This window comes from Lichenostomus cassidix, chromosome 2 (assembly GCF_008360975.1).
Source record: "Lichenostomus cassidix isolate B80296 chromosome 2, HeHo_3.0, whole genome shotgun sequence".
Lineage (NCBI taxonomy): Eukaryota > Metazoa > Chordata > Aves > Passeriformes > Meliphagidae > Lichenostomus > Lichenostomus cassidix.
In genome coordinates this window covers 8,571,202-8,584,903 of record NC_139482.1, presented here as the reverse complement: position 1 = coordinate 8,584,903, position 13,702 = coordinate 8,571,202, and the positions used below count along the sequence as shown (strand labels likewise).

At 39.6% G+C, this 13,702-nt stretch overlaps 1 protein-coding gene across 3 annotated transcripts in view; it reads left to right on the top strand.

Moving 5' to 3' along the window:
* PTPRN2 (protein tyrosine phosphatase receptor type N2) overlaps positions 1–13,702 on the top strand; it is a 634,777-nt gene that overhangs the window by 567,420 nt on the left and 53,655 nt on the right. For all 3 annotated transcript variants that reach the window (XM_085050284.1, XM_085050285.1, XM_085050286.1), the window contains 2 exons: positions 5,262–5,409; positions 12,864–12,937. In XM_085050284.1, coding sequence (XP_084906410.1) covers positions 5,262–5,409; positions 12,864–12,937 — 222 coding nt within the window. The remainder of the gene's footprint in view (positions 1–5,261; positions 5,410–12,863; positions 12,938–13,702) is intronic.

Sequence of the window (13,702 nt, the reverse complement as noted above, 5' to 3'; positions counted from 1 at the left end):
AGAAATTATGGAGAACAGCAATATTCTGAGCAAGCAGACTAAGGTTGAAATAAATGGCTTGGTGAAAATGAGTAGCAAATAAGTTTGAAATAGAAAAGCAATATTGTTGGCATCACTATGAGAAAACCATCTCAAATGAGCACTAGTACTCCTTATTTAAAATACATGTGAATTTCCAGGTATAAAATGTATGGTTCAGAACTGTTAAAGTCCCAAGAAGTAGTAGTAATGAACTTTGCTTTAGGCTTCTGCTTTAGATACAGAGCAGCCAAATGCTAGAAAGATTCTAGTGAAGAGCAAGAAATGACATTATTTGAAGGCCTGGAAGCAGGTAATCAGATAGGCTTCGTCTGTCTCTGAATTCTGTAGCGCTGTGAGTAATATGAGTGGGAACAGAGAAATTTACTGTGAAGACACTAATGATAAGGTATTAAGCCAGAAAAAGGAAGGACAAAACCATATGTGGTGTTGAGAGCAAACTGGATTTATGCAGAAAATTCCTCTTAGACGTAGTCAGTGCCATGTGTACTAAAGAGCACAAAGAAGTTCAAACAGAATAGCAAGAATACTGGGGCATCCTGGGCCAGAACGATGCAGCCTGAGTTAGCAAGGAACAAAGACAAATAAAGCCACTACTTAATTAACTGGAGAAGATACAAAATAATTTTTTTCAAGTATAATCTTTTACTGCCCAATTTGCTATATAATAGCTAAGACAAATTGTCTCCTCTACAAATTTCCTCTGAGGAACCCAGGGAAGCACCACAGCACTGCCTGGCCCTCTGCATCTCTGGAAAAAGCAGCAGCAGTTTGCAAGCACTGGCTCCTGCACTGGTGGGTGAGCAGTGTGGGTTTGAGTGGTCACTGTTCACAAGGATTAGGATAATTTCACATCCATGTCTTCAGCTGGCATTTGAAATTCGATTAGACCTGTGAAGGTCTGTCAGTTTGAGAGCTGCACATCTTTTCACTGAAAGATGCATCCCCAGTCATGGAAAGGGTGTCTACTCAAGTACCATATTGGAAGTATGTTGTCAAAGCTAATTGTGATAACTGGACATCAGCTAATAAAATAGGCATTTTTAAAACAAATATGTTGACAGATGCAAACCATACTACCTCTAAAGAAAGTATTTTGTCTCTTCACCCAAGTAACAAGGAATAGGACAAGAGGAAACACTTCAAGTTGTGCCAGGGGAGGTTTAGATTGGATATTAGGGAAAAACTCTTCACCACCACTCTGTCAAGCACTGAAACAGGCTGCCTAGGGCAGTGGAGGAGTCACCACCATCTCTGGAGGTATTTAAAAGACACGTTGATGTGGTACCAAGGAGCATAGCTTTGTGGTGGATTTGGCAGTGCTGGGTTACCAGTTGGACTCGATGATCTGAAAGACTTTTCAAGACTGAATGACTCTGTGATTCTATGATTCAAAGATTGGCCAGTCAATTAGAATTTAATGGTTATATTTTTAACCTTATTTAGTCATAGAGCATGCATTGGACACCTCTCTTGAAAAAAGAAAAGAAGAAAAAAATAAAGAAAACCAAAGTGATTTGACACTGTATTGCAACATCAGCTGAGCACACAGGAAGCTCTGACAAAGCCTTGTTCTACCAAAGCCAAGCCAGGACTCTGTGCTGTCTGTGCCTGTGTTCAGGCACATGGCATCTGTCCTAATATGTGCCACTGGCACCATCTCTCTTGGCCAGAGATTGATTATCCCTGGGACAGCTTTTCATCTTGTGGTTGAAAGCTCATCTTTTGCCTTGTAACTGTAACACAGTAATGTAATTATAACACAATAATAATGGATTTTATAGCACATCCGCTCTGTCCACACAATGTCAGCACATCCTCCTCAGCCCCGTAGCAGCTTTGGTAGCAAGAGTCTGTCCTTTCTGTAAACAAGAGAAGGTATGAGCTGGGCTACCAATTGTCCTTGCAGGTGACACCCTGTGGGAGGAAAATTAGAATTAATAGAATTTAAGGTGCATCAGAGGACCTGTGCAAGCAGATGGTGTTTGTTTAAATAATAGCATATACTTGGGATTACAGGACTTGCCTTGTTGTGCACATATTGGTGAGACTAGACCTCTGCTTTTTTAGCAGGCTTGAGGAGCATTGCAATAACAGTGGTGACAACCTCTATTTATTTTACCTGCTGCTCTGGGACAAGGACAATCATGTGCGTGTTTGACATGTTGGTAATGAATTTCTTTTGTACCAGGCAAACACTGCAGAATGTCTCATCAAAACATCCTAATTAAGGAGTGGATTTGAGTAGACATACAATCTCTAAAATATCAGGAGTTCCACTCAATTTAATGTACATCCAGCAGCTCCCAAGAGAGTGTTTCAAAATCACTAAGCTTCTGTTTAGCAAAATGGGGATGAGCATAGGGGCTCTGAAGGACTGTAAATGAAAGATTACTTAACTCTGAGGGAATTGTCTGCTTCCTGAATGTTATAAAGCAAGCTTGCTTCTCAGCAGCTTTTAAAAACGTGTGTAAAGCAGATGTTTATATTGTGCAGAGCCTTCCATGGGTCCATTCAAATAGTCAAACACCTCTTCAAGGTCTGTCAGGAAGTGCCCTGTGAATCTGATCCATGTGATGGAGGAATTGAGACCACACAAAAAATGGCTGGTTAAAGTAAATCTTTCAGTGTGCTTTCATTTGAAAATTCATTTGTCTTTACATTCAAGATTACCTGCAAAATGAAGGTAAAAGTATAAACTTTTGAAGAGCAGTGAGTTGTTGAAAAGTTCATGTGCAGTAAAAGCTGTCAATTTACCTTAACTGTGTCAGATTTGATGATTTAAAAAGGAAATCAAATTTCATTTAAAAATACAATCCTTGAAATCATCAAAGAGACACGTTGGAGTCAACAGAAAGCTCCTTACTACATACAGCACTGACTTAGGAATCAAATGTTCATGGCCCTTTTCCTAGAGCTTTGTGGACCCACCAGTATTTTGGAGAGATTCAGTGTTGGCAGATCTGTATATCTGCATAAAATGTCCCTGAAGTCTGTGGGACATGGGTGATGGGTATGTCAAAATGAATCAGATTATAAAATTGTGGTTTAAAATGGGAAGATGCTACAGGCTGGTCCTTGACTGCCTGTTCTCTGCTGCATGCTAAACAGCTGCTCTAAAGCCAGAAGTCTTGGCTCTGTGGTATTGTAAGATTTTGCTATTTTTTCCCTTTGCCTCATAAAAATTCTTATGTACCAGCAAGTCTCTGCTTGAGAGGGATTATCTTTTTTCTTTTTTCTTTTTTTTTTAATGATGCTCAGTATACATATCCAGGCACAGATTTGCTAGGAAAAAAAACCAGGATCTTTAGCCTCTCTCCCTGGTAGCAGCAGCCTTTTGACAAGGACAAACAAACTATTAGAGGATGTTTTCCTCCTGTTTACTTGCAAGTTAATGCTGGGAATTGTTACCTGACCCACACCCTGGCACACAGTGCAGCCACACCACTCTCCCAGCTCCACATCCGTCAGGTCGCAGCTCTGTCCACTGCAATGCTTTTTCCTTCATTATAGAAAAGAAGCAATCACACAGTAGGGTGTTTTGATTGTATCTAGGCCACCACTATTTTTTACCTCCTTTAGAAACCTTTCTTCCAATGCAATATCTTTCAGTGTCCTTAAAGACATCCCTTCTGGAAGCGTCGCTTCTTGAATTGGTTTTTCAGCCCCGGGTTTGATTTACAAACCTCGAGTAAAGGCACAGGCGCCTGACAAGCCCTGCACCAAACAAAGCTGTGTGTCAGGGGCTCTTTTGTCATCGAAAAACTGTTCAAGCTGCAAGAGGGAGCTGAATCCTGCCCTGCCAGCCAGGTGGGAAGCACAGTGGCACAACAGCTTTGCAGGGCTCTGTTTGGCAGAGGACAAGCTGCAAGCTTTTTACACCTTCTGTGAAACTTGTTGAGAGGGGAGGAGAGCCTTTCTTCTTTAAAGCATATTTGGGAAGAGCAATTTGACATCACAGAGGTTGTCTACAGAAAAGGTTTTCTAAGTAATTAAAGTGCTTTTTATACTTTACAGTGAGTTCTTTATGGAAGCTTTTTCTAGACAAGGTTGGCTACAGATTGGGCTGTATTAGTGAAGGCTCCAGCAATAACAACTGTGACTGATGTTTGGGCCAGAAGCACCCACAGCCCTGAGCCTGCCTCCTAAACAGTCTGAACCTTTTAAAATCTGATTAAGAATGTTAATCTCAGCCTACTTAGTAAAGGCAGTATGGAGTTTAATTTACAAATATGGACAGGGGTGTAATGTGAGATGGTTCTCTTGCCTGTTGTAGGAGAACATGGCAGGCTCTGCAAGCTGATGAGGCTGTGTAAGTAGGCTTACAGTACCAGGTGATCACTTTCTAAATGTTCATGTTAAAGGGAGGAGAAGAATCCTGAGTTCTCCCACCCTTCCTCCTTTTTGCTCTCTTCCCCTCACATACTTGGATTATTTTCTGGTCCATGGGGTGAAGGAAAAGGGTTTTGGTTCACTTTTCTCAAACCTTTGGAACTGAATTCATGATGCACTGCTTAACTAGCATCTCTAGCCTTGGGAGAAATGCAAAAGCTTAAGACCTGAACCAATATACTTTGATAGGCCACCATTCCTGCCACAGACAGTTTTCTTTGGTGATGTTTCTCCTAACACTGTTAGCTGAATGCAATGGTCTTTAACAGCATACATTAATGTTAATTAACAACACCTCCCTCAGTTCAAGGCTCTCTGTGCCAATTCATCTGCAAGATGAGTTTCTGATGACCCAGTGCTTGAGCCATGACATTTCAACCTGGCAATTATTTGATTCTTTTCAACATTTCTGTCACTGTTGAGACATGCATATGTACTTGAACTTTAGTTGTAAAAGCCTTTGTTTTGACAGTTGTTGTTGTTTGTAGTAATTTTTTGTCAATGGAACTTTGTTTCTTTTCTATTGCCTGCGGAAAGAGACATTTGGGCTTATGTTTTCTAGGTACTAGAAAAGAAATAATTTCCTCCTGAAGCTCGGTAACTGGATGTTTCATGCGTTTCCTCTCTGTTAGCACTTGTGCATTTTATCATTCTCATTTTTTATGGCACAAATAAGCTTGAAGCTAACTCTCTTCAGTAAATAAATTAACCTTAAAACCGAGCTTTTTTCCCCCCAAAGCTCAGGATTCCCATGCTTTGAGAAACATCCTTTCAGCTTAGCTTTCAGCCTCACTAAGTCAATGCTTAATGCACTATTCTTTTAATTCCAGTCCTACATGGAAGATCACCTGAAAAACAAGAACCGTCTGGAGAAGGAGTGGGAAGCTCTGTGTGCTTACCAGGCTGAGCCCAACGACAGCACTGTGGCACAGCAGGAGGAGAACGCCCAGAAGAATCGCTCCAGGGCTGTAGTGCCATGTATGTACAACTCCCTTTGCAGCAGGGCATTTCCAGTTCTTGATGCTTACCTCAATATCCTTTGCACAGTGGTGTGAAAGCTGCAGATGGCAGGCAAACAGTGTGGTTTCTGTATGGACTGGAAAGCTGTGGCTACGACTGTGGGCTGAGTGCGTGTCCTGTTGTCATATCAGACCCTCTTTATGTTCTTTTAAGTTACATATATGTTACAAAAGTGCACAACTGTGCCACATCACACCACTGCTGCAGCTTTGCTGTCTCACAGAATTCCATGGCCAGAGTGATTTTCAGTGCTGGAAAATACTTTCTGCACAGGAGTGGCATCTGTTGGCTATGCAATAGAAGGAAGTTTGGTCTCATGTCCATCCAGCAGTAATATCAGCAGTCTGTAGGCAAAGCAAGATGATCTGTTTATGAGATATTCAGCTGTACTGAAGGAGCCCCTTTAGGCTTCAGTGGATAAGTTTGTAAACTGGCTTCTCTCTGCAAGGCTTAGGATAAAAAGAGAAAAAATTAAAATAATGATAAAAAATTCCAGTGTTTATATTCCTAGAATCTGCTCTTTCCTGTAAGCAGCCACCTCTTGAGCTTGAAATAAAAGTAACATATTTTTCCTATGCAAACACACACACACACATATATATATGTATATATATAAATCATAGATTACTTTGGTAATGTAGGGACACATATTTCATTAAGCAACCAATGAAACAAAAATGAAACTGAGAATATATGCACAGTCCACAGCAACCAAAATGCTCTCAATCAGTGTGCCCACAATCCAGCTGGATAGCTTGGCAAACATATATAGCTGGTTTAATTTTTAAAGTGCCCTGAAAACATTAATTTTCCCTAAGAGAGTCTTGAGTAAGTACTATTCCTCCTTTAGAAATGGGGAAATGACAGGTAACATGTTAAGTAAATGTCATAGCCAGATTTAGAGTGAAGATTCTTTGGAAGGACATGATAATTTAACTGAGCCCATCAGTCCTTGCATATTTGCTTCAGTAGGATTTGTCTCTTTTGTTTATGTAGTGGCTCTTTCTCCAATGCTTTGCTGCTCAGGAGAGGATTACAGCAACTTGGCAATATTAATTCTCCTGAGTAAATATGGTGCTCATCAAAAGCCTTTTGGGGCAACAGCAGCAGTTTGCTGAATTCCATGTGTTTCGGGATCAGGCCTGTTGAGAAGTTCTAAAGAAGTCACCATGAAAGTTAAAGTAGTGTAAGCCTTCTGTGTCCTTTTCCATCCTGAAAAGAAACAGAGCTTAACTGACATGATAGGAAGTGACAATTTTCCATGAAAATATGTATTGATCCAACTTAATCTTCCTGCTTAAAGTGGTCTATCAATATGGATTTACAGTCAGACCATCTTAAGTTATTTGAAGTTCCTGCTCATAAATTAAGCCAGAATGGTTTTGGTTGCTGCCACAGAGACAGTGTGGGAGCTACAGATGTTGCCAGAAATTGGTGCTGGTTATTTGACTGGTGTAGAAACTGTGTCTTCATGATACAATGAGCCATAAGACAGAAACCTTCAGACTAGACTTTTCTACCTCTGAAACCTGAGGTAACACAGCTGTAACAGTGCTAAAGAGCAGAGATTTTTAGCTTGGCTGTCATAGAATCATTTGGAAAAGACCTCTAAGGTCATCAAGTTCAGTCATTAACCCAGCACTGCTAAGTCCACCACTAAACCACATCCCTGAGTACCACATGTCCATTTAAATACCCTCAGGATGGTGCAGATAGTCTGTCTCTTTTCATCATATTGTACCATGTGGATGTATCAGCCAACACTAACCAGCCTTTGTTTCTCTGCCATTGCTTCTTCCATGACATATGGTTATGCCTGTTTTTCCATATCTGGGTCTAGTGCTGATTCACATATCTGAATCAGTGCTACCTCTGAAGGTATTTGGACATGGATAGGGAGACTGCAATTTATCTGAAGTTTTAACAAAAAGTGTTCTAGTCCATTTAAAAGGGTAAAATGCTATATTTACTTTGCTTCTGCAATGTGGAGACTTCTATTACAAATATTAGTGCACTGGGGATTTTCCTTTTTGAGTGAATTGCACAAAATTACCTGCCTTCACTTTCTGAAGCTGCTGTGTACTGGTAAACAGCTGTCATATTATATATGTTTAAACTATTTACTACTTTGTTGATGGGTGGGAACTGTGGCATAGAGTTTAAACAATATTAAATTTTGATATGGTTTTGGTTATTTTAAACTCTGAGATTAGATGAAAAGGCCCAGTTTGTCCACTTCTTTTTTTACTGTGTTAGGCATTAAAACTATAGCAAAGAAAGCCATAGATTTGCTTCATAATGCATGAAGAAGCAAACCTGATATGCTTTTGATATTCTGCAAAGTTGTTATGCAGCATTCGATGTATTCTCACAGAGTAATGCCTTGTTAGTGTTTCCTTACCCCTTTCATATTCATAATCACCCTGACAAGGTAGAAAAACATTGCCAATTCACGTGGAAGATTTCATCTTAGAAAGGCTTCAAAGAACCTTTAATATTGTGTTGTACTTGCTTTGCATTTTTCTTTCTTAACCAGTCTTGGAGTAATAGAATATTATTTGTACTGATTATATAACTGATTTAATTATTATCACAATTTTATCACAGCTTACTCTTTTGCCTAACTTTTCTATTTACTAAGAGCTTTTAAAATACTTGATAGCAGAACACCTTGAAACTGCACCTAACTATATACTAGTTTAAAAAATATTAACAATTCAAGTTACCTGGAACTTCTAGAATAACAAAACTGTATCCTTTTATCCAATCAACAAGCAGATTGCTATAATTTAGGGCACATGCTGTCTATATTTGGAGCTATAATTTAGTGATGCCTATTTTGTGTATGAATACACGAGCAGCTCAAAAAAAGCTTTCCAAAATTTTTTTTTTGCCTCTGAAAAACCCATCTCAATAGAGTCAATACTGTGTTTTCATTTATGTTTTTATTTAAACATTTGGCAAACAACTTTTTGCAGTGAACATCTATAAAAAGCTGTCCACCATAGCTGTGTCCATGGGTAATGGTATATACTAAAGCAACCTGCTTATGTCTGTGCTTGGCTTTCCTCTAAAGGATAAGCATTTGCTTTCATTTAGAGCAAAGCCACCCAGCTCTGAGACTTGTTTGCCTTTAGAGCACAGCCTGGGATTGTGCACCAAAGATGGGAACACCTGAGCAGAGGGTTGTGTGCATTATCCATATTACAAATGCATTTACAAATAGTGGTCTGAAGTAAATGAACTTGAGCAGTTCAGAGCAAAGAAAAGTCCCGTTTTGTGCCAATCATCTATAGGCAGAATAATGATAATCAACAGATTATGATTCTTCCTAATCTTCAGATTGCTCTGCTTTTGTTCCTCAGTAGTTCTTCACTTTCTTAATTCAGTAGAGTTCTGTATATTGCTTTGTATGGGGGAGAAAAAACCAAAAACAAAACAAAAAAAGTCTAAATCTAGAAGGAAGAGAATGATGATCCAGACAGAATATGCCAGGCTGATTTTTGTAAGATTTGCCCTGTTCTGTGAGGCCTGAATTCAGACAAACCAAAGTTGCCCATATTCCTTGTTTTCAACCTTACGTTTGTTGGTTCTGTTCCTTCAGAAGTATCTGATTAACAGGAAAAAAAGCCAGAAGGATGACATGAGTCTTGCTTCCTTAAGTTTTCAATCTCCGTCTAACAATAAAAGTAATTTTCATTAAGTTGCAGTGCCACTGTAAGAGAAGCAAGTGGAGATGACATACTACTGTAGTATTGGTCACTGTTTAAATAATCCAGAGAGTAATGACATTTGATGCTCAACTCAGTCATTTAGACTGAGGAAAACAGGAACCCAGTGTTGTTTGAGATGCCTAAGGTACCCAGGCAGAATTAGCGGGTATAACACAAGATATGTGGGAGACTTGTGACCCTCCTGCCTGCTAGCCCAAGTGTCCTTAGGACACTCAACTATCAGAAGAAACCTTTACTGAGACACTGAAACCTTGTTTTCTGGGCATGAGTCTGTGAAATCGTAGATTAGGATGCCTGAATTCAAGTGTCTCCATGTAGCTGCCTCTGTATGAGCCGAGTGTCAAAGCCCTGATCCAGTCAGTGCAGTGACATCAGGAGAGCTGTGCAAAAAGTTGATATTTGGTTTATAGTGACATGAATAGCTTTAGGATGCCACTGAGTATCCTGTGTGAGCTTCAGATGCTGGTCTAATAGGGTACAAGTAGTTTGGGTCTTGTGTCTTGTTTTCCTTGAGCAATATCTCATCTACTCTACAGTTTCTCAAACAGTCCATGTTCGTGTTTAGCCAGCTAAATCAAGCTCCATTAACCACTTCACATGAAGATATCTATGTGTAGACACCAAAATTTAGCTTTTTCAGTCGATAAATTGGGATTTATATACTGCAAACTCATGTGTGTTTGTTTATAATATCATGGCCTTTATCCTCTATCCTTTATATTTTCCATGCATTTAAAGTACAACGTTGTGCTTTATTTCTCCTGAGCTATAGGTTAGTATTAACCTTCTCAGCTAGGAAGCCTCTCTCCGCCACATATACCCATCTATACATTTTGCTTTTCTTTCTTGGCTGGAGCAATAGCAAATGCAAAGTAGTTCAGCATTCAGCAGCAGCTATTGTAGACACTTAAAATGATGAGGAGCTGTAACTTAGCCAGATTGCAGCAGCTAGTAACGGCACTTGTCTTTTCTCTCTCTTCTTTATTACCACCCCTCTACTCTCCTACTTCTTCATTCACCTTTCTTTTTCATTTTTTAGATTGATCTTATATATCTTCCTTTTATGACATACCTTCCTTACTTTTATTTCCTGCTTCTCCTGCTTCTCACATAATCAATATGCAGTTTGCCCAAAAAAAATGTTGTACATTCTGCATTTTCCCCGTAGTTGTTCATTGTTAAAATAACAATCTGGTGTCCGTGGTATTCTGTTGGGCTTTTTTTTTTCTTTTCTTCTTTTCCTGCCTGTTTCTGAAGAGCTATTATGCTAGTTCCTAGAAGCTTTGAGGTGATAACAGGCATAGACAAGCACAATCTGTTCATTGTCAATAGGAATGTTTGATGCTGCAACTGAGGCACACATGGGTGAAAACTCTTGATATATGCAGAAAAACATGTACAACCTTTTTTGCACCCTTCTTTTTTCCCTAAGTGCAAATACAAAGTCTCACCACGTTTTCACTAAAAACCTTAACATGTCTCACCCTCTGATAAACCCTCCAAGACAGCAAGATAATAACATGGCACACTAAAGCAGGTCTGGATAAAACACTGGGTTTTTTCAAAAGAAGATCCTGAAGTTACTGATCTCACACTTGACTCTTATTGGAGAGTCACCCTGAAATCTGTTTGCTAAAAACTGATGAATCACTGTCTGCTCTCTCTCCTTCATCCATTTGAAAACATTTCACACGTTTGCTTTGTTGATTAGTTCAAACACTTTTGCTGTTCAATGAACAGGACTTACCCTGAGTGCTTGCTTAGCTTAAGGTATGTGAGAGACCACATTTCCTGCATGTAACCTGCAAAGGTGTATCTCCTGCAAAGCCAAAAGGTTTCAGAGCTGCAATTCTTCAAGCACTCTGTGACAATGGTCATTGCAAAACTTCCCATAAAAAATATTGGGTAGCCCAAGATCTCAGGTGTCAAAAGTTCATATTTATGGTTTGGATTTTTTTGTACAGTGGTGCCAAAGTGAGGTGGAAATTAATAATGCTTGTGAATATGTTCCCTTTCTTGTCTTCTTCATCCTCATATTGTGTTGAAACCTTAGCAGGGAAAATAACTTTATGTAAATAGTAAAGAATATCTCTTCAGTTATTTGACATGACTTGTTCGTCACTAATCTTATTCTGGAAGATTGTTGCCACTGTTGGGTGAGATTGAGTGACTATAAACAACACTCCTAAAAAATCCCTTTGTCTTGCTCATACATTGAACTGCCGTGGCATTATTGTTGAATAAACCTACGTAGAGCCCAAACTCTCTCTCTGCCTTCCTGTGTGGTACTTAGATTGTTTGTTAATTCATTTATTATTCCTCATTATTAAAATAATGATTGGTACTTAACAGCCAACTTGGAGTCCTGGTGTTGAGTGGTGTCCCAGGCCCCTAGACAAGGTACTCTTATTTTGTCTGTTTGAAAAATCAGTGGGAATATCCTCAATCCTCTCAAAACATCCGTGTCTGTGTTCAGCTGTAGAGGGTTACAGAAAGGGCAGCTCCACAGCCTCTTTCCACCATTTACTGTGTAGGGTAGGTTTCCTGAGAAGTATAAATTTTGCTGGTTATATATCAGGTACAAGTTGTTTGAGATTCATATTAGACTTAGACATATCTCACATAAATTACCCAAGTGTGGTCTGGTCTTTCTTTAGTCAGTGCAAAGAAATGGCATTTCTTGAACACAATTGGGCCTGTTTGCAACAGCTAAATCAGGATGAAATGATTTATCACATAGAAACTTTTTTTTTCTCATAACAGAAAGTGAGTCTAGATGATTGGAATAGATGCAGACATCTGCATTATCACTGTCTAAGTATAGGCAAATAAAACCCATCCATTATATGTGTTCTGATGTAAAAATAAATTTTTTAAAAAGGACTAGAGTTTGGAGTGTACCAGCTTTAAATATAATTGAGCTAGCACCAGTAAAATTACAGGTTGAAAAGGGATAAAATAACCTTGATGATGAGCAAACAGTGTAAGTCTCCTATGTCCAGAACTGCTGTGTTCTTTACTGGTGGCTGATCTAGCTGCAGGAACAGCAGTGTGCAATGTCTATGCGGGCTCCAGTTGTACTTTAAGTGCAACTGTTGGTATTTTTTCTCTTCCATGGTCATCTCCACATCATATTGTCTCCCCACATCCTGGTGAAGCACCACACAGCACAGTGAAGCACCAGACAGCACAGGTCTTTGATCGGGACAGGTTAATTTACTGTGCAGCTCTCAGCTGTACTTCCATGTTCCTGCTGTTCATTTTATAGAGAAGCCAGGTGGACAAAGTCCCAGCAGCTTCCCTCTTCCATGTCCCTGCAAGCACAGGAGTGTTTCCTATATTGCTGGGTTTTTTTAGTGATTTGCCTAGTTTAAATCTTAAACTCCCTTAACAGTAGAGATTCTCCTTTTTCCTAGGAGAGGTTGTAGCACATCATGGTGCATCTCATGAAGACAGGATTTCTTAAACTGAGCCTCTGGAATATCCCATTGCTTCATTCCTGAGTCAGGCTGCTATGCTCTGGCTGTATCAGTGTTATGGCTAGGTTGGGAGTCAGAACACATCCTTTCTGATACTTACATGTCTTGAAAAGCACATTAATCTGACTTTGAATTGTCTAATTTAAAATGGGTAGAATGCTGGTATAGAAACTTTTTTCTCTTATTTTCTCCTTTGCAGATGACCATTCCAGGATATGTCTGAAAGGTGAAAGTAGCCACGACAATTCAGACTACATCAATGCCAGTCCAATTGTAAGTATGGTAACCTATGAGAAGTATTCCACATAGCTGATCCTTGTCATTCTTTTTTGTCAAAACAGGCTCACTCCAGGCACCTCACTGCTAACCTCAGGCTGTGAGCACCTCACAAGCTGGTGTTTCAGACTGTCCTTTCAAACTGAAGAGAAATATAGATGCATGCAATACCCTTGAAGTTTATGTTCTGAGAAAACAAAGTCACTAGATAGCCCTTATTCTACCGTCTAATACTGTCAGTTTTTCTGTACTTGGTATTAGATATTATTAACTTACAGATTATAAAATTCAATGCTTTACTTCAGCGGAGCTTTTCCTTCTCCAAGAGGTAAAAATAGCTTCTTCTTTTTTGCTTTGTCCTACTAGCTCCAGTAAGAGGAATGGTTTCTGTGGGCAAGGAGAGCTGAGCTCCACAGATTTCTGAGCTTTTTCTCCATCAGGAAGTGACATTTCCTCTTACCTTTCTTCCTCTGTTGACCTAGTGATGCACAAGCTGGTGGTTGTTTTGCTCTCCTGGTTCTTCTCTGAGTTTGCTGTTTTAAAAGCAGGAGCAGGATCCCTTAGCCCCTGTGTATTCATTCCAACTGCAAAGTAGGTCAGTCCAATTTTTGCATCCAGGTACTCCAGTGCAGCCCAGCTGCCATTTCCCATGACTGTGTGAGCTGAATATGAATCCTTTCTTGTCCATGAAAGGTGACAGGGAGAAAAGATCTTTATTAGTAGGCACCAAACAGGTGTGGTAATGCCAGTAGGATTGTCCTG